The following is a 24,408-nucleotide window of genomic DNA, read 5'->3' as shown; positions in this document are numbered from 1 at the left end:
TTAAGGCCTCCTCTGGTGGTCCAGTGGCGAAGACTCCTCACAACCAATGCAGAGCGCCCAGGTTCCATCCCTGGTCAGGGAACTAGATCCTATATACCACAACTAATATCAAAGTTCCAGTGTGCTACAACTAAGACTCAGCACAGCCAAAATAAAATAAATAAAAGTAACATTAAAAAAAATTTTTTAAATGCCTTTATTGCAACCCATTGATTAAAATGTGGGAAAGTGCACATACACAAGATATAGTCACAAACTAAGTGGTTTCCTTTGATGCCCTTTATCTCAAATAGAATTTGTCATTAAAAATAAGTTTCCAAATATATGAATTAATAGGGTTAATTTTTGTAAAAATGGTTTGGATTTCAACTAAAGTCTACTTATATGAATATAGCTACATTTTTAAATTTGCCCTTCTATCTTTATTATTGACACCCTTGCATTTAAAAACAAAACAAAGGGATTATTCTAAAGTTCTCTGAAACTATTATCAGGAACTCCTCGCCACCGTGATGTAACTCTCATTCGTAACAGACAACACCAGAAAACAAATCCTTTTAACATTTTCTTTTGTAAAAAACATTTCAGTTCAGTTCAGTTCTGTCTGACTCTTTGCGACCCCATGGACTGCACCACAACAGGCTTCCTTGTCCATCACCAATTCCCGGAGCTTGCTTAAACTCATGTCCACTGAGTCGGCGATGCCATCTAACCATCTCATCCACGGTCGTCCCCTTCTCCTCCTGCCTTCAATCTTTCCCAGCAACAGGGTCTTTTCTAAGGCGTCAGTTCTTCCCATCAGGTGGCCAAAATACCGGAGCTTCAGCTTCAGAATCAGTTCTTTCAATGAACTTTCAGGGTTGATTTCCTTTAGGAGGACTTCCCTAGTGGTTCAGATGGAAAAGCATTTGCCGACAATGCGGGAGACCCAGGTTCAATCCCTGGGTTGGGAAGATCCCCTGGAGAAGGAAATGGCAACCCACTCCAGTACTCTTACCTGGAAAAATCCCATGGAAGGAGGAGCCTGGTAAGCTACAGTCCATGGGGCTGCAAAGAGTGGACATGACTGAGCGACTTCACTTTCTTTCTTTCTTTTCCTTTAGGATGGACTCATTCAAATTCCTTGCTGTCCAAGTGTCAGGGGACGTTCAACTTTAAGGGATCCAATGTGTTCTTCTTTTGTGTGCTGTTTCTCAAGGACTCTCATTTCCTTATCAGTTCCTGGAAAACAGGAGCGGGCAGAGCTACATGCAGTTCTGAGATCATGAGAGAGGGCACCTGCTTGGATTCCTTTTAGTGACTCCCTTCCTTGACCTTTTACTTAAAGTAATCTATTCAGTTATGCCCCTCTTACTCAGGATACAGAATGCTTTCTGGCCCTTTGAAGACTGCTATTTGCTTGACTTTGTTTTGCTCATTTTTTTTTTACTGCCTAATTTCTGCTTTATTGACTATGCCAAAGCCTTTGACTGTGTGGATCACAATAAGCTGTGGAAAATTCTTCAAGAGATGGGAATACCAGACCACCTGACCTGCCTCTTGAGAAACCTATATGCAGGTCAGGAAGCAACAGTTAGAATGGGACATGGAACAACAGACTGGTTCCAAATAGGAAAAGGAGTACGTCAAGGCTTTAACTTATATGCAGAGTACATCATGAGAAACACTGGGCTGGAAGAAGCACAAGCTGAAATCAAGATTGCCAGGAGAAATATCAGTAACCTCAGATATGCAGATGACACCACCCTTATGGCAGAAAGTGAGGAGGAACTAAAAAGTCTCTTGATGAAAGTGAAAGAGGAGAGTGAAAAAGTTGGCTTAAAGCTCAACATTAAGAAAACAAAGATCATGGCATCTGGTCCCATCACTTAATGGGAAATAGATGCGCAAACAGTGGAAACAGTGTCGGACTTTATTTTTCTGGGCTCCAAAATGACTGCAGATGGTGACTGCAGCCATGAAATTAAAAGATGCTTACTCCTTGGAAGGAAAGTTATGACCAACCTAGATAGCATATTCAAAAGCAGAGACATTACTTTGCCAACAAAGGTCCGTCTAGTTGAGGCTATGGTTTTTCCTGTGGTCATGTATGGATGGGAGAGTTGGACCGTGAAGATAGCTGAGTGCCGAAGAATTGATGCTTTTGAACTGGGGTGTTGGAGAAGACTCTTGAGAGTCCCTTGAACTGTAAGGAGATCCAACCAGTCCATTCTGAAGGAGATCAGCCCTGGGTGTTCTTTGGAAGGACTGATGCTAAAGCTGAAACTCCAATACTTTGGCCACCTCATGCGAAGAGTTGACTCATTGGAAAAGACTCTGATGCTGGGAGGGATTGGGGGCAGGAGGAGAAGGGGATGACAGAGGATGAGATGGCTGGATGGCATCACTGACTTGATGGATGTGAGTTTGAGTGAACTCTGGGAGTTGGTGATGAACAGGGAGGCCTGGCATGCTGCAATTCATGGGGTCACAAAGAGTCAGACACGACTGAGCAACTGAACTGAACTGAACTGAAAACTGCCTTGTATGAAGATATATAAACATGCGTTTCTGCAAATAAAGCACCCTTGCTTCACTTGAGACTTGGGTCCCCTGCATCCCTCTTCTTGTCTACTGCAGTCCCCAGGTCCTGGTCTACAAAGACCATGACATCCAAGGGACTCCAAGAGTCTTCTCCAACAACAGTTCAAAACCATCAGTTCTTGATCTTAGTTTCTACATCCCATGAACGGTCACTTTAATTTCTCATATTTATGCACAGTTACAAATGTCGCTTTCCTATAGATACATTCATTATTGCTTGCTCCAAGTCAGAGGTTTCTGAAGAGTCATTTGCCAACACTCAAAACCAACTTCTTTTTTTTTCTCAAATCATTTACTGCACTATCTACTTATCTATTGCTAAACATTCTTTCTAACACACACACATATTACCACTTGTAATATATTTATATGAGTAGAGCAGGAGACCCTTTTTAGGAACTACACTAAATAGAAAACTAAACAGTACTTGGAAACTACTTTCTGAGTCCTTAAAATCTATGTAAACAACCAAGGAATTCATAGATAACAGACCTAAAATTAATCATCAAATTATTCCAAAAATATATAGCAAGACAAGATGGCTAAATGGTTTAATTTATAGAAAGGTTGAAAGAATGTAATACTTTAAAAAATTTGACAAATGAGATAATTACATAGAAACAACCTCAGCTTGTATAGGAAAGCTTGGTCTCTGAATACCTGTGCCAAATTAAGTCCCAGAGACAGAGTTTTGGGTGAAGCAGAAAAGGATAGCTTTATTGCCTTACCAGGCAAAGGGAGACATACCAGGCTTCTGCCTCAATAAGCTATGTGCCTCAACCCCAGAGGATTTGATGAAGGTTTTTTATAATATTGGATCAAAGGTGGGGTCTGACAAAATTAGGGTGTGAGCAAGGCTTGCACTCGTTTAATCTCATCTCAGCTAGTCTGTCCCCTAATCTTGATGAGCTTCTCTGGTCCCTTTAATCTTACCTCAGGTGTTTTTTTGGCTGTCCCTCCCTCGATTAGCAACTGTTTGAATCCACCCTTTGGAACTCAGGGAACATTATGGCCTACAAGAAATGGAGGCACAGAAAAGCCTCCATCTTTGGGACTGGTCCCCAGCCTTTTCGGTGCTAGGGACAGGTTCATGGCAGACAGTTTTTCATGGACTTGGGAGGGGGCATGGCGCAGGCTGTAATGTGAGGGGTGGGATGGGCAGACAACCTTCACTTGCTCACCCGCTGCTCGCCTCCTGCAGCGTGGCCTGGCTCCTTCCAGCCCATGGACTGGTGCCGTCCACACCTCAGGGTTGGGGATCACTGCTCTGATTCCTCTGAGGTCTGGGAGCTTCCCTGGGGTTAGCTATGCAGGGTTAAGGCAGGAGGTGCTTTTTTGGTTCTGGGACCAGAGAGCAGGGCTTCAGCAGGAGACATGAGCGGGTAACCAGAGAATAAGTTCTCCCTGATTCGAACTGGGAATTGAACTGGGGTCTCCTAATCAACTGAGCTATCAGGGAAGCCCTGTTTTGATGCTACTAGACTGAAAATCCCAAGAGGGTAGGGAAAATATTTTTTATTATTCCCACTATCTTATACATGCTTAGAACATAGAATACTATAAAAGTATGGTGAATGAATGAATAAATAAATGAATGAAAGAGTGAATATAAACAATATTATTCTGGCAAAGTTTTCCAAAATGCAGCTAACATAATAGGACTGAGAATAATAAAGCATGTCAACAAAAGGCAAGTCATAAATTGATATCCAGATTGAAAGGCCAAGGAAATTCCATTATTTTGAGATTTGAAATGATTATATATACTACAATTTTATTCTACAAGTTTGATTTTGAGATTTCCTCAGAGATGGGCTTCCCTGATAGCTCAGTAAGTAAAGAATCCGCCTGCAATGCAGGAGACCCCAGTTCCATTCCTGGGTTGGGAAGATCCGCTGGAAAAGGGATAGGCTACCCACTCCAGTGTTCTTAGACTTCCCCTGTGGCTCAGCTGGTAAAGAATCCACCTGCAATGCGGGAGAACTGGGTTCGATCCCTGGGTTGGTAAGATCCCCCGGAGAAGGGAAAGGTAACCACTCCAGTATCCTGGCCTGGAGAATTCCATGGGGTTGCAAAGAGTCTGACACGACTGAGTGACTTTCACTTTCAGGGATGGCAAATATATAATATGGAAGATAATGTTCCTAGTGATAAGAAAATGGAAAACAGTACTTAGAAGGAGACAGTCAGGATTTTTAGTTCTAAAGTTTTTATTGGAGTATAGTTGATTTACCATGTCATGTAATTAGTTTCAGGTGTACAGCGAAGTGACTTGATTATACAAATATCCACTCTTTTTTAGATTCTTTCCCCATATAGGCCATTATAGAATATTGAGTAGATTTCCCTGTGCTATCCAGTAGGTCCTTTTTAGTTATCTATTTTATATATAGTAGTGTGTGTATGTTGATCCCAATAGCCCACTTTATCCCACACAAACACACTTACCCCTTGGTAACCATAGTTTTGTTTTCTACATCTATAACTCTACTTCTGTTTTGGAGACAAGTTCATTTGTACCCCTTTTTTAGATTCCACATACAAGTGATATATGATATTTGTCTTCCTTCAGACAGTCAGGATTTAAATAGGCATATATACAAAATCACTTACTGGGACTTCCTTGGTGGTAGTTGCTAAGACTGCACTCCCAATCCAGCGTGCCAGGGTTTGATCCCTGGTCAAGGAACTAGATCCCGTATGCCACAACTAAGACCCAGCACAGCCAAATAAATAAATATTAAAAAAAGAATCCTTATTAAAACTTTAGATGATATAAACATTACACATTGAAAAAAACAACAGATTTGCTTTTGAAAGAATGATGCACATGACTAAGAATTCACATTTCTATAAACAAAATGATAACATGACTCACAAGAAAGAAAAGCAAAGAAAATATTTTGGGATTTGGTTCTTGGGCTCCAAAATCACTGCAGATGGTGACTGCAGCCATGAAATTAAAAGACGCTTGCTCCTTGGAGGGAAAGCTATGACAAACCTAGACAGTATATTAATATTCATTGGAAGGACTGCAGCTGAAGCTGAAGTTTCAATACTTTGGCCACCTGATGCGAAGAGCTGACTCATTGGAAAAGACCCTGATGCTGGGAAAGATTGAGGACAGGAGGAAAAGGGGATGACAGAGAATGAGATGGTTGGATGGCATCACTGACTCAATGGATATGAGTTTGAGCAAACTCTGGGAGATAGTGAAGGACAGGGAAGACTGGTGTGATGCAGTTGGTGGGGTTGTAAACAGTTGGACACAACTGAGCAACTGAATAACAACAAGATGGTGCATTAAAAACCAAAGACATCACTTTCCCTACAAAGGTTCATCTAGTCAAAGCTATGGTTTTTCCAGGAGTCATGTATGGATGTGAGGGTTGGACCATAAAGAAGGCTGAGTGCCAAAGAATTGGTGATGAATTGTGATGATGGAGAAGATGCTTTTGAATTGTGATGCTGGAGAACACTCTTGAGAGTCCCTTGGACTGCAAAGAGATCCAATCGGTCAATTTTAAAGAGAATCAGCTCTGAATATTCATTGAAAAGACTGATGCTGAAGCTCCAACACTTTGACCATCTCATGCGAAGAACTGATTCATTGGAAAAGACCCTGATGCTGGGAAAGATTGAAGGCAAAAGAAGAAGAGTGTCACAGAGAATAAGATGGTCAGATAGTATCATGGACTCAAAGGAAGGAATTTGAGCAAACTCTAGGAGATAGTGATGGATAGGGAAGCTTGGTGTACTGCAGTCCATGGAATCAGAAAGAGTTGGACATGGCTTAGCGACTGAATACCAGCATGGCCTTGGGATAAATGATGTCTGAAATGTGAAAAAATTACGCAATTTGTAATGTGTTAAATTCCATGAAACCAGGAGTTCACTTCTTACATATATTTCAGGCAAGTGAAAATCTCTCAACAAGTTAGAGGACAGGCTAATTTTCTCTAACAAACACCCCCAAACTTAAACGAATCGGAATGTGTATTTCCCAGGTTCTCCTCCTGTCACCTTTCCTTTGATTTGTCACTAGTGACTAAGAATTCAAGATTATGTTCAATATAGTTACTGTTATTAGATAATGAAAGGTGAAGAAAAATGTGATTTTTTGGCCCCACTTCTACTACTGATGTAAGTATGATTTTTATCAAATTTCTTCATATCTCTTTGATTAAAATTTTTTTCTTTCCTTTTTAAATTTGGCTACATTTCATGGCACATTGGACCTTAGTTCCCCGACCAGGGTTCCAACCACAGCCCCTGCGTTGAAAGGCGGGGTCTCAACTACCAGCTCACTAGAGAAGTCCCTTGTTTATTGCATGTTTAATAGAACATTTTTAAAGCATTTTATCTAAGTTTCTATCCCTTTAATAGGATTTAATTTCCAGCCACCTAAAACAGTGGTCTTTTAGACTATGGAAACTTTCAAACTTTGGAGAGTGGGGCTCTGAATTCTACAAGCATGCTGTTGTTTTAAAGGGAAGGGCTTGAGTTTATTGTTTTCTTACTAGAGAAAATAATAAAGGAAATTTCTTTTTTGAAAAGATAGGCATAAGATCTACAAAAAAACTGGGAGGAGGGACAAGTTATTGGTATGTTGAAAGGAGATTAGTAGCAATTGTTCCCTTCAATCTCATTTTAGGAAAAACTGTTGTTCATTCATTCTCTGTTTCTTTATTCTCAGCTACTAGGAAATCTTCCTTGATGAGTTTTTCTCCTCACAGTTCATTTCCAAAGATGCCTAGGAAACATCCACAACTAAATACTGTATTAACATAATCCTTTTAAGAAGAAAAATATTTATCTTCCTTCCATTTACAGAAAGAAAGCAGCCCAGTAAGAATCAAGAAGGACGTGGAGAAAAAATTTGCCTGATTTGTGTAGCCTGTGGTCGGAAGATCAACACAGTTTCTAGAGAGCTAGAATCCAGAAAAGCTTCTTACATGGAGTAAAGGAAGGATTGCCTCCATGAAAGTTCAGACTAATCCAGCAGCATTTCTCAACAATTTTGTGTGAATATTGTTCTTCATCAACCAGGTAAGAAGATACCACAGAGTCTGTTATTTTCCTCAGCATCTTATCTTTGAACACAAATCTGTAATTCTGTGTATGAAAAGTGGGAATATTAGGAAATATGTGACTGGACTATATACATTTTTTTGGTATTTCTTTTCATTTCATTTATTTATTTATTTGACCGAGCTGGCTCTTCCTCTCTCTAGCTGCGGTGACTAGAGGCCACTCTAGTTGCAGTGGGCTGGCTTCTCATTGCGGTGGCTTCTCAGAGCACGGGGCCTAGGTGCTGCAGCTTCAGCAATTGTGGTTCAGGGGCTTAGTTGCCCTGGGGTCTTCCTGGACCAGGGACAGATTCTTTACCACTGGACCACCCCAGGGAAGTCCCCTTTTTGTATTTTTCTTTCATATTATTACTTATTTGCTTCATTAGCTTCTGTATTGTTGCCTTGCATGCTTTAGATTTTACAGTTTTAAGAATCAGCATATCTAAGCTATGTTATGGATCTTACTGTTGTTGAAAATTCAATTAACAATCAAGGGGGGAAAACAGAGCATTTTATTCAAGCCAAGCTGAAGAGTATAACTCAGGAGACAGACTTGCAGAAGCTCTGAGAATTACTCTGCTTGTTAGATGTGGAAGGCACAGTCACAAACCTTTCAAGACAAAGTAACAGACATTAAACCTATATATTGATATTTTATATAAAGTTCACCAAAGGTATATAGTCCAGGTGAAAAATGAAAGTGTTAGTCATTCAGTCATGTCTGACTCTGCGACTCCATGGAATATAGCCCACCAGGTTCCTCTGTCCATGGAAGTCTCCAGGCAAGAATATTAGAGTGGGTTGCCATTCACTTCTCCAGGGGATTTTCCCAACCCAGGGACTGAACCCAGGTCTCCCACATTGCAGGCAGATTCTTTACCATCTGAGGGACAGTAGGGGAACCCCCATTCTTTTAACACTAGCAGTGTAACCTTTTAAAGAAGAGTGTTCTTTCCCAGCTCTGTATTGGGGTGTCATGATGACTTGCTACTCATTTTGCGTGTTGTTACCTAGACTATGAGCATCCCTGGTGGCTCACACTCCACCTACAATGTGGTAGACCTGGGTTTCAATCCCTGGGTCAGGAAGATCCCTGGAGAAGGGAATGGCTACCCACGCCAGTGTTCTTGCCTAGAGGATTCCATGGACAGAGGAGCCTGGCAGGCTACAGTCTATGAGGTCCCAAAGAGTCGGACACGACTGGGGAACTAACACTTTCAAGAAGTTACGTTGCTAGCGTTAGAAAAGAGGGAAAAGGAATTTCTTTGTGTTCGTGTAGACACCCACATCTTTGAGGAGATCTGGTTAGAGTGGAATGCAGATGGACACTGCACACTAGAGAAGGAGGAAGGAGGCCTGAATGAACACGGAAGAGAAATTCATGTTTACATTTTCTCGTCATAACTAAAAATATAAATTTTATCATGAGCAATGTCTCATTTCTTTTTTCACTGCCATGGTTTCAACTGGGGGTGATTTTTCCTTCCAGAGGGCAATTGTTGATATGTGGATAAATGTTAGGTTGTCACAATTGGATGTTACTATTATTTCATGGGTAGACACCATGGATTCTGTTAAGCAGCCTACAAGGCAGAGGAGAGCCCAACAAGAAAGAAATAAGCAGTTCCAAATGTCAGTTGTTCTGATTTTGGAAAATCCCTGAGCTAGAGAATCTTAACGTGGATTAGTAATAAGACTTTTAATTAGCCAGTTCCTGAAGAGAACAGGCGATCAGTCAAAAGTCCTGAATAAATAGAAAGCTAAGACTTTAAAGAGAATATTGTTTTGCCCAAGATTTATGTGGAATTCCTTGAAATCACTCTGGATTATTAAGTTCACATCTACTAGCCAACAGTATTTTGACTTGAGATTTTGTCACTGTTATTTGAGACTGTCTTTCAGTCTGTAAATATATTTTCAATACTGTGAATACTGCATCTGAATGCATTCTTGGGTTATTTTGTTGCTTATGTATTAACATTTGTTTTAAGTACCGAGGGGGAGTTATGAACAATACAGTCATCCTTCCTACCCTTATGAAGGCTATAGTCAGAGAGCAAGGAATTGAATAAAAGTTATAGGAATTCTAGTTACAATTTGAATCAATGTGCTGCTGCTAAGTCGCTTCAGTTGTATCCGACTCTGTACGACCCCATAGATAGCAGCCCACCAGGCTCTCCATCCCTGGGATTCTCCGGGCAAGAACACTGGAGTGGGTTGCCATTTCCTTCTCCAATGCACGAAAGTGAAACGTGAAAGTGAAGTCGCTCAGTCGTGTCCGACTCCTAGCGACCCCATGTACTCTAGTACTCTAGTACTCTTGCCTGGAAAATCCCATGGACGGAGGGGCCTGGTAGGCTGCAGTCCATGGGGTCGTGAAGAGTCAGATACAACTGAGCGACTTCACTTTCACGTTTCACTTTCGTGCATTGGAGAAGGAAATGGCAACCTGTTGGGGGCCAGAGTGAGGTACTCCGCCCATGACAAAGGTCATGAGGAAGGAGGCTCGACATACGCAAAGGCGGGATCGAGCCTCAGGAGTCCCCCTGGAAATCCTCGAGCGTCTACCCCCATAACCAGAGCCTGCCTACTTTACTACTTTGTGCTCTTACCTACACCTCTGACTTTACGGGGGGCTGTCCCCCACCACCTCTTTTGGAGAAGGAGTTAACCTAGAGCTCCAGTTAATAATAATTCCTGGGCGTGATAAGAGTGTTTTAACCTACAAACTCCTCTGAAGGTTCTCTAGCCTGCCTGACAGGCTTGTCCGGCCACATGTGATTGCTCACAGCCACCCAACCGTGAGAGGCAGGAGATGCTTTAAATCTTCTAAAAACAGGTTCCTTAGAAAAGTTAGAAAACTATTAGTATAAGTATAATGGGCTAATTAGAAATTGTGTTGGTGAAGGGTTTTTCATTTGTTGAGCCAATGTTTGTTGCTAAGTCTCCATATCCCCTGCCCTTACACACATTAATGAATATATAGAATTAACCTTTGATATTAATCACGTTAGACCTTAGGCTAAGTAAATTCTTTCCTTAACTAAAACCCACTACACCCTCACCCTGTAGGAATGTAACTTTATTTGGGTGGCGTCTGTTTTAAGAATAATCATCCCTGGAGAAATAAGTGTCCTGGTTGACTGACCACTGTCACAAGGAGAGGGTCATAAATTGTCTGCAGGCCCCCCTGGCCAGAAGATGATGTAACACCCCTAAGACCTCTGTATACATTTGTATGAAGCACCTGACTTTGATAAAAGTCAGGACTGCTGACCCCGTGTGACTTTTGCATAACATCTCAGTGTATAAAAGTAGACCATGGAAAATAAAGAATTGGAATCAGTTTCTCGAAATACTGGTCTCCCCATGTCGCTCTCTCTCTCACTCTGGCTGAGTCTCCATCTGGAGCGCGGAACCCACCATGCTTACTAATTATGCCTGGGCTTCTAAGATCCGACCGGGGAGGCCTCAGTGTCTCCTCTCCTTCGGGAGAACGGAAGGATGCCTGTGGCCTACGTAAGTGGTGCAAACTTCTTGTCTTGAAGTTTTATTGGTCTCCCGCATAAACCAAGCTACTCAGCCTCTTTTCTCCACTGAATTTTCCTACTGAGCTATCCTTATTCTATTACTCTTTATATCTCTAATTAATATCTAATTGAAGCTATCGTATCCTGACCCTCTCCGATGCTGTCTCTCCTTCGAGTACCCTGGATCAGCCGGGGCTGGTCCTCGGGCAGCAACCCACTCAAAGGAATGCATAATGAAGTATAAACTTAAGGCAGTGGCATAAGGGAGTGGCATCTGAAGACAGACTTGAAGGATAAATAGGGTGGGGTGGGTGGATATCCTGAAGTGGGAAAGAGCTGTGATGCTTTTCAGTACATGCCTGAAAAAGCCATTGAATCAAACAGAGCAAGAAAACAAAGTATAATGAAGTAAGTAGGGCTGAACTGGCTTCCTTGGTGGCTCAGTGGAAAAGACTCTGCCTGCCAATAAAGGAGACTTGGGTTTGATCCCCATGTCAGGAAGATACCTTGGAGAAGGAAATGGCAGCCCACTCCAGTATTCTTGCCTGGGAAATCCCAAGGACACAGGAGTCTGACAGCTACAGTCCATGGAGTTGCAAAAGACTTGAACACAGCTAAATATCACAACAAAAGCCTAAATATTCAGAGTTTTGTTAGAATCAAAAAGTATTTTAATATTGAATATGTATTCCTACTTCTTTGCTACTTTTGAAAAATAATCTATTGGTATAATAGTTTTTCCTTCTTATAAGATCCCCTACAGATATCATCTTATGCACAGTTTTCTTTTCAATACTATAATTTTGTTTCCTTCTCTTTACCACCACCATTTTTATAGATTACGTCAGCTTGGACCTCCCAAGAGAATTGCATGGATGCAGTGATAGTAGCTGTGAGTAAGTGAAGGTTGCTGAGTTGTGTCTGACTCTTCGTGACCCCCATGGACTGTAGCCTGCCAGGCTCGTCTGTCCATGGAATTCTCCAGGCAAGAATACTGGAGTGGGTTGCCATTTCCCCCTCCAGAGGATCTTCTTGACCTAGGGATCAAACTGACATCCCTTGCATCTCTTGGATTGGCAGGTGTATTTGATTCTTTACCACTAGTGCCACCTGGGAAGCTCAAACTCCTGAAAATGACAAGTTACTTCACTATCTCCATATTTTTGTTTTTCTAGAATGTCTTACAGTTGGACTCATGAAATACATATTATTTTCAGATTAGCTTCTTTTACTTAGTGATGTTTATTCAAGTATACTCCGTGTCTCTTTCTAGCCTGATCTCTCATTTCTTTTTAGCACTGAATAATGTTCCATTGTCTGTAGGTAGTGTAGTTTCTTTATCCAGTCAACTATCTAAAGACATGTTGGTTGCTTTCAAGTTTTGACAATTATGAACAAAGCTGCTAAAGCATCCCTCTGCAGTTTTTTTTTTTTTTTTTAATGAGGTTTTCAGGTTTTTAGCCAATTTGGTTAAATACAAAGAAACATGATTACTGAATAATATTAAAAGGATATTTAGTTTGATAAGAAAGTTCCCTATTACTGTTCAGAATACCTGCATCATTGTGCATTCCCATTAACAATGAATCAAAGTTGCTGTTTTTCCAAATTCTCTCCAGGATTTCGTAATGTCACTGTTTGGGATTTTGGACATTCCAATACAGGTACCATGGTATCTGTGGAGGTGATGCAATTCCAGTTGAGCTATTTCAAATCCTGGAAGATGATGCTGTGAAAGTGCTGCACTCAATATGACAGCAAATTTGGAAAACTCAGCAGTGGCCACAGGAATAGAAAAGGTCAGTTTTCATTCCAATCCCTAAGAAATGCAATGCCAAAGAATGCTCAAACTACCACACAATTGCACTCATCTCAGATGCTACTAAAGTAATGCTCAAAATTCTTCAAGCCAGGCTTCAGCAATATGTGAACCATGAACTTCCAGATGTTCAAGCTGGTTTTAGAAAAGGCAGAGGAACCAGAGATCAAATTGCCAACATCCGCTGGATCATGGAAAAAGCAAGAGAGTTCAAGAAAAACATCCATTTCTGCTTTATTGACTATGCCAAAGCCTTTGACTGTGTGGATCACAATAAACTGTGGAGAATTCTGAAAGAGATAGAAATACCAGACCACCTGATTGCCTCTTGAGAAACCTATATGCAGGTCAGGAAGCAACAGTTAGAACTGGACATGGAACAACAGACTGGTTCCAAATAGGAAAAGGAGTATGTCAAGGCTGTATATTGTCACCCTGCTTATTTAACTTCTATGCAGAGTACATCATGAGAAACACTGGGCTGGAAGAAGCACAAGCTGGAATCAGGATTGCCGGGAGAAATATCAATAACCTCAGATATGCAGATGACACCACCCTTATGGCAGAAAGTGAAGAGGAACTAAAAAGCCTCTTGATGAAAGTGAAAGTGGAGAGTGAAAAAGTTGACTTAAAGCTCAACATTCAGAAAACGAAGATCATGGCATCCAGTCCCATCACTTCATGGGAAATAGATGGGGAAACAGTGGAAACAGTGTCAGACTTTATTTTTCTGGGCTCCAAAATCACTACAGATGGTGACTGCAGCCATGAAATTAAAAGATGCTTACTCCTTGGAAGGAAAGTTATGACCAACCTAGATAGCATATTCAAAAGCAGAGACATTACTTTGCCATCAAAGGTCTGTCTAGTCAAGACTATGGTTTTTCCAGTGGTCATGTATGGATGTGAGAGTTGGACTGTGAAGAAAGCTGAGTGCCGAAGAATTGATGCTTTTGAACTGTGGTGTTGGAGAAGACTCTTGAGAGTCCTTTGGACTGCAAGGAAATCCAACCAGTCCATTCTAAAGGAGATCGGTCCTGGGTGTTCATTGGAAGGACTGATGCTAAAGCTGAAACTCCAGTACTTTGGCCACCTCATGCGAAGAGTTGACTCATTGGAAAAGACTCTGAGGCTGGGAGGAATTGGGGGCAGGAGGAGAAGGGGACGACAGAGGATGAGATGGCTGGATGGCATCACTGATTTGATGGACGTGAGTCTGGGTGAACTCCGGGAGTTGGTGATGGACAGGGAGGCCTGGTGTGCTGCGATTCATGGGGTCGCAAAGAGTCGGACATGACTGAGCGACTGAACTGACTGAGTGACTGACCATGGTATCTCAATGGTATTTTAAAGTCCTTTCCTTTTCAGGAATTTTAATTTTTTAAATTTTGTTTCATTTTCACTTATTATTTGTCCCCTGAGGGGGCAACCAGTCTTTTGTTTTGTTCATTTGTATGTAAAACACCCTGTGGTAAGACTGATTAGAAGGCATGTTGGGAAAGCGCCTGAGGATTTTTAATTATGGAAAAGAAGCTTCATAATGTTCAATAAGAGTCTCAACTCAGAGGTTGGGCCAGTTTTCATTTACATTCTTAAGGGTAAATGAAAGGATAGAAAGGACATATCTCAAGCAGGGTGTGCTTCTCTCATGTATCACATAGGAGAACTTTCCTTTTCTTTCTCCACAGAAACATAGAATTGCACACTGCAAGACTTCGGAAATAACTCATCTGCTGAATTTTGAGAGTGACGAAGCTGAAGATTCTACTGAGGTGCCTGAACTGCTGGGACCATTTAAGTGTCCCAAAGACCTAGAAATGGCGATGCCTGAAAGTCAAGATGACTGGTCCAAGGAAGACATTATGCAGTTACTGGAATGTATGGAGAAAAACATTCCATCCAACGACAGGCACACATTCAAAGTGACCCAGTCAGTGATGGACTGGGGTAAAGTAGCTTTTAAAGATTTTTCTGGGGAAATGTGCAAACTCAAATGGTTAGAGATTTCCTATAACTTGAGAAAGTTCCGCACTTTGAAAGAATTAATCTTGGAGGCTAAGGAAAACATTAACAATTCCAAAAGAAAAAAACACAAGAAACATCCTGATTTACCCAAGAAGCCCCTGACAGCTTACCTCCGCTTTTTAAAAGAGATGAGACCTCAGTACCTCCAAAAGCACCCCAAGATGAGCAACCAGGAGCTGATCAAAGTTCTGTCTGAGGAATACAGGAAGCTGCCAGAACAGCTCAAGCTGAAATACAGTCAAGATTTCCAGAAAGAGAAACAGGAGTTTCAGGAGAAAATGACTCTGTTCAGAGAACAGCACCCTGAACTTGTCCAGAACTCCAAGAAACCTAATGTCCCCAAAGGAAGTCAAAGCAAAGTGCCAAAGAAGTTTCAGGAACATGTCCAAAAAGTGAAGCCTCCCCCAGAAAACCATTTACCTGTGAAATGGAAATTCCACGGAGAGCCCGAGAAGCCCCCGATGAATGGCTATCACAAGTTCCACCAGGATCTCTGGTCGAGCAGGGAGCTGAAAGTGGTGCCCCCAAGGGAGCGCATGGTGGAGATCAGTAGACGCTGGCAGAGGGTCCCCCAGGACCAGAAGGAGCTTTATAAGAAGCAGGCAGAGGAACTGCAGACACAGTACAAGGTGGACCTTGATCTCTGGGTCAGGACTCTGTCTCCTGAAGAATATGCTGCTTACAGAGAGGTGACCTGTGCTAAGCCTAAGAACATGAGTATGATGGGGGGCCCAAACCCCAAGATTAGAAGGATGGGTCTGCAGTCCCCATCATCAGGGAATTTGCAAGGAAGGCTTAAAGAGGACCCAGTGTTTCAGGCTGCAGAGTTAGCATCATCAGACACGACTGGAGAACATTCTCCTACCTCAGGGAGATCAGAGGAAAATGAGGAAGATGCAGAGGGGGATGCCACTAACTCCTCAGACCAGTGCAGAGAAGATGAAGACTGCAAATTTGAAAGCACTGGGGATGAAGATAAAGATTGTGATGTTGAGAGTACTGTCTGTAACTCACCTTCCTAAGGGGACTCCTCTGACTCAGACTCCAAAATTATTTTTTTATCCCTTAAATGGTGGAACAGAGGACTTTGCAGCAAAACTCTAGGGAATCTAGAGTTACCAAAGGGAGTGGAGTCTCCTCCTTGCCCGTTTCCCTCCCTCTTTTCCTTGCTTCTTTCTTTCTTTCCTTTCCCTTCCTCCTCCATATAAAGTAGGATAGGTTGGGAAGAAGAGAACTTGAGAAGTATTCACTGCATCAGGTCCATATACATGAAAGAAGGGGATATTGCTGGGAGAATAACTGTAAATATGAACTAGCGTTGCTCCAACCTCCAATACCACCCACCCCTCCTCCTGCAAACCAGGATATATTTGAAAATCTGTTTAAGGTTAATGCCCTCTCATTATACTTTCTTTTTTTTCCCCTAAAAGTTCCTGGCTTCTTTTGTTTTTTTTGTTTTGTTTTGTTTTCATGAAAACTTGCATTTACTAAGTAGTTGCATCTTTTATAGTGTTAATTTTGTTGCTAAAAATCTTAGAGGTTTATTTTATTGTTCATAACTGTGTTTCTTGGTAAACAATTATAATACCAGAAATAATGATAATATTTATACTTGTTATACCTGAAATTTATATCATACTATGTCTTGCCATATGTCTAAAACGATGTTAAAAGTAAAGATACGTTATTGTCCTGACTGTGACTTTAAAGCTGATGCTTCAAAGCATTAAGGCAGGATTTCCCCTGATGATGCCTGGAGACTGAGTCCTAGTACCTGCTGCTCTTGAGCTTCCAGGAGCACTTCCAGCCCTGTGCATGCACTGCTTGAAGGCCATGTTCTCCTTCAAGCTACTGCAACCCACTGAAGCCCGAACACACCTGCAGCTTGGCTCCCTGCTGTTTCTTCACACTGAGAACAGAGAGCAGGCAGGTAGCCACCTGGAGAGGGCAGGCTGACATTAAAGCAAAACCCGCTGTTTCAAAGATGCTAAATCAGAAGCAGCAAGGCTTTTGTCTGAATTATGCTATCAAGAGACTTCCATTGATTCAGGAAAGTCTCTGCTGTGAGAAGCAATCTAGATCTCACGCAGACCCTGTCCTGGCACTGCCGCTTGGTCTTCCAGCTTACACGACTGCACACACTTGAGAAGGACCCCCTGTCAGCCTGCAGCCTCCTGCGTGTGGGGCTGCGTACGCCTAGGTGGTCGGATCTGAGTACACATGGGCGCTGTTCCCGCTCAGCAAGGGATGCGGCTGCTGTTGCAGGAAGTCCACCCACTGTTGAACCTCCGTGTACAGATAGTAGAGGACCCGCAAGGGAACCCCACTCAGAAAGTCTGTGTATCTTCTTCCTGGTGCTCCAGGTAGGTGCTCCTGATGCCAGGCAGGTAAAGGGCATGAGCAGCAACAGCAGTGCATCTAGACCATCTCCACATTGCACACGAAGAGATCCTGCTGATCCAGCAAACCCACCGACCTCTTCCACCCGACATCCAAGGAGCACGTGTGCGCACTTGTCAGATGGAGACTGTGATGCGCTCCTTTCAAGCCAGCTACCGAGAGAAGGTGCGGAAACACACAGACTTGTCCTCATGGCTGGAGAAGCTTAAAATGCTCGATTGCAGTCCATCCTGTCCTCCTTCCAAAAAATCCTGCGTAAGTACACCAGCATGTGTAGGCTGGGCAGAGTTTACAGGCCACTGGACTGCAGGAGATCTCCCAGGTCTGTTGGCTGCGCCGGCACCGCGACCCCCGCCTTCCGACCCTCCTAGCCGCAGAACTCAGCTGCGTACCCTGCGGGGCCTGGCCTGTGTCTCTGCCAAGGGCATGGACAGCGCTGAAGTCCAGTTCACCACAGCTTTGAGGCTCACTAATGACTGGGAGCTGTGGGCCTTCATCGTCACCAGCCTGGTGAGTGGATATATGAAGGAGGGAAACAGACACCCAGAGGGAACTGAACAGTTCGCTGGAGAGGGTCAGTCCAGACCACAGCCTCGCTGTCAGCTCCTACTACCTCTGAGTGTGTGGCTTTTTTTTACCTGTGTGTGCTCTTCTCCTTCTTCCAGAGCCGATACAAGGAGGTCAGACACACTCTACATTATGTTTATCTCTCTATGTTTAAGCCTTTCTTTGCTTCTAGGGCATTTTGTATGTAGAGCAGTTTAAATAAGAACCTTAACATTTAACATCTGTTTTGATATTAAAGTGCTTGTAGTGACCATTCTGTTATCTGTATACATGTAAAGTTAGGGACAAGCTCTTAAGTTTACAGTTAGAAATTCAGTGTGTGCCTGTGTGCTCAGCCACTTAGTTGGGTCCAACTCTTTGTGACCCTCTGGACAGTAGCCTGTGAGGGTCCTCTGGAATTTTTCAGGAAGAATACTGGAGTGGGTTGCTATTTCCTCCTTCAGGTGATCTTCCTGATTCAGAGATCGAACATTATCCTGCATTGGCAAGTGGATTCTTTACCACTGAGCCACCTGGGAAGCCACCCCCAAAATTCAGTACTTGATATTTAATATTCCACTCTAGCTTCACAGAGGCCAACGCAAGTGTACATGCATGCGTGCATTTGTGTGAACTTTGAGCCTCCCCTTCACCTTTCAGTTATGTAAAGCTGTTGTAAATACCATCCCAATTCAGTGCCTCAAAGTTTTTTAATCATAAGAATTTAAAACAGACAGCAAGCAAGCCCCCAGGGAGCCATTACAGCTAGTCTCATACAGCTAAAGTGAAGGTGAAAATTTCTCAGTCATGTCCGACTCTTTGCGGCCCCATGAACTGTAGCCCACCAAGCTCCTCTGCCCATGGAATTCTCCAGGCCAGGATACTGGAGTGGGTAGCCATTCCCTTCACTAAGTGTTTAGGAAAAACAGATAAATAAAACTTCAAAGCTTTACAGGAATGTGAGGAGGCGGCAGAAAGATTCCTGTGGGGAGGTGAACCACTGAAAGCTAGTCAGCCCATTTGTGTGCGCCTCCCACTTCTTCCGACTGGTTGGGGTGGCCCTCAGGGCCTGCGGTTCTGGAGGTGCTGGTCCAGGAGCACCCCGTTGTTGAGTCCTGACAGTCACCATGAGTGAGGCTCTGGGGTCAGCACTCCTTGTCCAACTTACTGGGAATACAGGCAGGGAAATTGGAAAGAGCTGCCTGGCGCGGTGGGTAAATCTGTTCGCTGCATGGTTTTTGTCTCCTTAAAGGGTTTTTTAAAATAAGTATTGGGTTGGCCAAAAAGTTCATTTGGGTTTTTCCACAACAGCTTATGGAAAAGCCTGAACGAATTTTTTAGCCAACCCTATATGTTTGGCATTGTTGTTGCTGTTCACTCACTGTGGTGTCCGACTCTTTGCGACCCTGTGGACTGCAGCACGCCAGGCTTCCCGGTCTTTCACTATCTTCTGGAGTTTTCTCAAATTCATGTCCATTAAGTCACGTTTGGCAAGCTGTCTTTTAATGGGTTTGTAATGTCTCATGTTTTTAGCAGCCTGTATCTGCAGCTGGTGCTTTTAATTAGGAAAAAAATTGTAAATAAAAAACATTGTTTAAAAGACATAACCATAGAACACAACTTCTCACTTGTGGATTTTTTTCTGTGTATTCCAAGTAAGATAACTTGAAGCAGCCAAAAAGTAAAGTGAAGTACTTTTTTTTTTCCCCCATCTAGATCCTTGTAGGTGCTTTTGTTATTGTGGTAAATATAAAAACACACTTTCATTCTCATGACTATGAAGAAATATCTATACTTAAATGAATTCTAAATGGTTGAAATGCTGAATGTATTTGGAAAACCATGCTGCAAATTATATGATTTGCTTCTCTGCTCAATATGAAATTTGTGAAATTAGCGCCAAAGACATGATTATTTTTATTTCAAATAGCAGGTAATATAGGGGACTCTTGCTATTAAGATGTAGTAAGGTTTTTTGAAGAAAAGTTAAATTTTACCTAACCTCCTTCTCCTTCTGCCTCTGTAACTCAGCTTGCCCCTTGCAAAGTCTAGATCACATAGGTCACGTAGTCTCAGAAAGTGGGGACTTGCAATACTAGGAACTGGACTTTACTCACTCACCCTTGTCCTACTCTTTGCAGTCACCCAGCCCGCAATCCTGCTTAATCATGCCTGTCCAGGTCAGACATCACCCTCCCCATGCTGACCATTGTTTCCGTGTGTGAAACACCTTGTTTAAACCAGCCTATTAGCAGCTAGTGTTGCCTACTACACTCTGTCTATAAAAACTCTGTAATCCCTTTGTTCAGGGCTCAGAGCTTGGAGTGTTAACTCCTCTGTGCCCATTGGTGTAATAAACCTGAGTTTTCCAACTCTCTGAGTGTGGTGCTTGGTTTCTTGAATGCTGGTTTCGGCAACATTTCAACATGAGCTAGAGAGTACGTTTAAAGAACCAGTATTGAAAAACTTATCAATATATATTTAGGAAGTATCTTTAGTGTTAGAAATACAATGGTGACTATGTAATTCAGTGTGGGGCAAAAATATTTAAATTAAAAGAAATGCTCTATTGTGTGATCAGAAAATGGGAACAGACATGCTCCCTGTCATACCATCCCATCCTTCATGCCCAGGTGATAATCCTAAATTAAAATAATAAAAAAGAGTAACATACCACCAGTGTGATTGCAATGCCCACAATCACCCCCACACTTATAATATCTACGCTTAACAGAGCCTCCAACATACAAATACACTTAAGCTCAATGTGTGTAATCTACTTAGTTTTTGACATCCACTTTCAAATCTTGAAAACTTAAACTTTTAGACTCTAGTCCCTAACTTTTACTGCAAAACTCCTTTCCAATAAGGAGTATTTATTTATTAATTTCTTCAGGCAAAGATTTGTCCAGTGCCCCTCATGAAGCACTTTCTTTTTATTATTGTAGACAAAAAGGACCTGCTAATTCTGGATTCTCTGAAAGAAATGACCCAGTCTCCAGGTCAGTGGAGATTTCCCTGCAAATCGGTTTTTGCTTGGAGGGTGAATAGATGTGTAGGACAGAGTAGTTTTCAAGGAAGGAGGAGAAGGTTGGGGGCTGACCTGGATCTGGTTAGAGACCAGGTCTGTCCATCCTGTTTAAGCCGTGGGGGGCAGGAAATGGGAAGCACATGGTCATATTTTGTTGAGTCCAGCAAGCTCACAACACAGGTGAATAACCATCTCATATACTCCAGACAAATGGCTATAATGGAAGATGTCACTGTCAAGACGATAGAAACCAACAAAAGTTGGCAGTTAGCACCTGCTTTATAATGTAGAACTAAAAAGGAGGGTCCATTACAGTAGAAAGAGCCTAAAGACAACGAAGTGTTCTTTTGCAGCACTGGACAAGGGCTCCGCCAGAGAAGCAGTCCTGAGCACCCCGTCTGGGCCGTGACTCAGCCTCCTCACCTGTGGCCAGTGCAGATGAAGGGCCTGACAGGGAAAGTGCACACGCCATCATCGTACCTCCAAAGGAGGGAGTGCTTGGCAACATCCACAAAACTTACATTCCCTCTGTCACAATCAAGGAACACCCCAACCCTGCCCAGAGGTCTCTCTATGTACAGAGGCGTGGTGGGGGCGGTGGTCCAGAGTTGGTAATGGTCATCCTGCTTCACACACACAAGGAGAAAGTTGTCCCTGTTGGACTCGTCCAGTATGCCATCGTCCTTCCTTATCCAAGAATCCTTACAGACACCTACAGCCCAGTCCCAAGAGCTGTCCACAAGCGTCTCCCAGAACTGTTTTCTGGAGGTGAAGCTCTGGGCTCCCCATGAGGCAAAATACTTCAATGTTCCACCATCCAAAGACGCATGGAGGCTGTCATGTTCATACTTCAGACTTCTTGCATCATCAAACAGCCTGATGTGGTAACTGCTTACTTCATTACTGAGTGAAAAAGTTACTGTGGAGAGATGAGAGAATATGCCAGTCAAAATTAATATTAAAATAAAATGACCTATGAGAGAGGAGGGTTTATCTAGAGTCTCATTGGGTGAAAAGTCTTAAGGTTATTAGAAAGGTAGTTTTAACTGGAAAACATTGGATTCAAACGTTGCCAGGATATCTGCCAAGGAAATAGATTATTAGTTACCATGGAAAAAACTGCTTAAAAACTCAGAGATTATAAACAATAGGGAGGTCATGTCTACTTCTGTCTGGGTACTTTTTATTCCATCTAAAAGACTGGACAACAGGCATTGACCATCTCCAAGACCATGACAATATACCTTGTCTCCACCTCCATTACTTCTGCTCAAGGGAAAAAAAATACATTGTAGAATAGAGAATTTGTGATCATTCTTCCATTTCAGTTAAATTAGCAAGTGGACATTGAGGAAACAAAACCTAAGTATGGCTTCTTAAAAGTGATTTCCTTATAGGCTTTTTTCTGCTTTTGATCTGCGGTTCCAGCCTAAGGTCTAGTCTTCCACTTCCTGACCTGGTCACCCTCCAGGCTGAAGTTTATCATGGAGCTCTGTGGGGCCCATCCACCAACCATTTGCTTTCTTGTGGTTTCCATACTTTTTTGAGGCTTATATGTTTGTTCATATCATATCAATGGGAAAACATATCATACATTCAATTGCTAAGAAACTTTCTCTATGTAACTGCACTTAAACTCTGAAACTGGAATACCCTGGATTAATAAGCAGCTTTCAGTGAACAACCCACATGGTAGGTGATGATATTTTTAGGGATCCAGGAGCCATTTTGGAGTATGTCCGTTTCTTCATTATACAAATTATTCAAATTTATAAGTAATTGATGAGGCAAGAATCGCATCAAGCACCAGCCTGGGTATATTCTGTAGAGGGTTTTAGTGATTGCAGGCTGTTCTGCACAAGCTGAGACATGAAGAGGGAAAGACTGTCTACAGAAACCAACACTGAGGGACCCTACAGGGCAGACACATCGGTGGGGTGATACTCTGGAAGCGGCTGAGCCAGTCCATCAGCCCGGCCATAGGTCATGCAGGGAGTTCTGGGAGCAGAGGCTGAGGCACGTGCAGCTGTGCTGACTCACTCCTGTAAGAGGGAGATGTGGTTCATCCTTCTGCTGCCCAGGGCTTCTTAAATACAGCCTTTAGGATAAGACAGCATCCTTCAGCTCAACTTTCTTCATCTAAATCCTTTTCCCACAAGCATGGGATAGGATCAGGCTATTCTTGGGAAATTTTTTTCTCATTTTTCTCATGGTCTGTTTTCACCCCCGTTTCCCAGAGGTACTTACCTTTCTCACCTAATGCCTGGAAATACTAGGCCTTGAGCTTCAACATGTTTATGATCTTGAAATTTAAATCAGTAAAAACTGGCCTTTTGGAAAAGTCTGCATTGGGCATGGCAACATATACCTCCCTCAGCCACAGGAGCAAAATATGCTATTAATTACTTCAATTCAAGTATAACAGGAAATCATATTCAACAAAACAGACACCGATATGTGCGTGTTAAGTGAAGTGAAATGAAGTCGCTCAGAATGTCCGACTCTTTGCGACCCCATGCTCATGTTAAGTTGCGTCCAATTCTGTGTGACCCTATGGACTGTAGCCCTCCAGGCTTCTCTGTCCATGGGATTCTCCAGGCAAGAATACTGGAGTGGGTTGCCATGCCCTCTTCCAGGGGATGTTCCCAACTCAGGGATCGAACCTGCATCTCTTGTGTCTCCTGCATTGGCAGGCGGGTTCTTTACCACTAGCGCCACCTGGGGAGCCCCATAGACACATATACACACAAGCAATGTAGTATTGTCTGGCACACTATGTGTTCCCTTTGTTAAATGCAGCTCGATCTCTTACACAGCCCTCACAGTGCCATCATCAACATTGCAAGATCAGACTTACCATTTCAGTTTGTCTCCCAATTCCTGTCAAAAATAAAATAAGGAAACATAAGACTAGACTTCTTCATAAATAGCCAACCAGTATTTGGGTTGGGGAAAACTTCAGAAAAGTTCTTATCACTACCATGAGAAAACAGTCAGGACACCCATTGTCTTTTTTCTCCCCAAAGCAAATTGGCACAGCATGTTGAGATAATCCAAATTCTCGGTAAATTAAGAAATTTGGAGGGCAATGAAGAGAGAGAAGTACAAGGGTAGTGATTGGACAACCCTCAGCTCTCTGTAAATTGATGTTTCCTAGGGCTTGTCCTAAAAGTTTAATATGCCCCAAACTAAAGGCAACTCAAACCTGGGATATTCCAACAGGAGGTGAAAACTTATGAATGTGTCTAAAATTTCCCCCATTGCCCAACTGGAGATCAAAACATTGAATGGTAGTATAAACATTGTTCCCTTCTGGTTTTTACAGAATCAAATTACAAAAGGAGATTTTGAGAAGGGAGTATTCCCTGAGGAGTCTCCATCTTCACAATTCTGCAAAGCTTG

At 42.5% G+C, this 24,408-nt stretch overlaps 1 protein-coding gene, 1 long non-coding RNA gene and 2 pseudogenes across 6 annotated transcripts; 2 read left to right on the top strand and 2 right to left on the bottom strand.

The window, feature by feature from the left end:
• Positions 1 to 199: 199 nt before the first annotated feature.
• On the bottom strand, positions 200 to 15,545 carry LOC147342617 (uncharacterized). Its single transcript, XR_015157365.1, has 3 exons — positions 15,450 to 15,545; positions 998 to 1,221; positions 200 to 884 (listed from the first exon to the last, which is right to left on the bottom strand). It is a non-coding gene; the product is annotated as an uncharacterized LOC147342617 (long non-coding RNA).
• LOC147342615 (upstream-binding factor 1-like protein 1) lies at positions 6,722 to 20,352 on the top strand. Of its 3 annotated transcripts, none has more exons than XM_086383043.1 (3): positions 6,722 to 7,632; positions 12,850 to 12,984; positions 14,693 to 20,352. In XM_086383043.1, exons 2-3 carry the CDS (start codon positions 12,937 to 12,939, stop codon positions 16,049 to 16,051), a joined length of 1,407 nt encoding a protein of 468 aa, XP_086239169.1. In that variant the 5' UTR covers positions 6,722 to 7,632; positions 12,850 to 12,936; the 3' UTR covers positions 16,052 to 20,352. The 3 variants fall into 3 exon arrangements, with proteins under 3 accessions (XP_086239169.1, XP_086239168.1, XP_086239170.1); XM_086383042.1 differs by having other exon boundaries at positions 12,805 to 12,984; XM_086383044.1 differs by lacking the exon at positions 12,850 to 12,984.
• LOC147342616 (MAU2 chromatid cohesion factor homolog pseudogene) lies at positions 16,694 to 20,352 on the top strand (annotated as a pseudogene). The gene is made up of 2 exons (XR_015157742.1): positions 16,694 to 16,727; positions 16,795 to 20,352. The product of XR_015157742.1 is annotated as an MAU2 chromatid cohesion factor homolog pseudogene (transcript).
• A 526-nt stretch (positions 20,353 to 20,878) lies between these two features.
• LOC147342614 (tripartite motif-containing protein 43B pseudogene) lies at positions 20,879 to 22,987 on the bottom strand (annotated as a pseudogene). Its single transcript, XR_015157741.1, has 2 exons — positions 22,924 to 22,987; positions 20,879 to 21,925 (listed from the first exon to the last, which is right to left on the bottom strand). The product of XR_015157741.1 is annotated as a tripartite motif-containing protein 43B pseudogene (transcript).
• Between the last annotated feature and the right edge of the window lie 1,421 nt (positions 22,988 to 24,408).

Source organism: Bos grunniens, chromosome 29 (genome assembly GCF_055505025.1).
Source record: "Bos grunniens cultivar Pamir isolate PY7600 chromosome 29, Bosgru_T2T1.0, whole genome shotgun sequence".
NCBI classification, from domain to species: domain Eukaryota; kingdom Metazoa; phylum Chordata; class Mammalia; order Artiodactyla; family Bovidae; genus Bos; species Bos grunniens.
The sequence above is the reverse complement of the archived record's forward strand: the minus strand, read 5'-3'. Positions and strand labels throughout refer to the sequence as shown.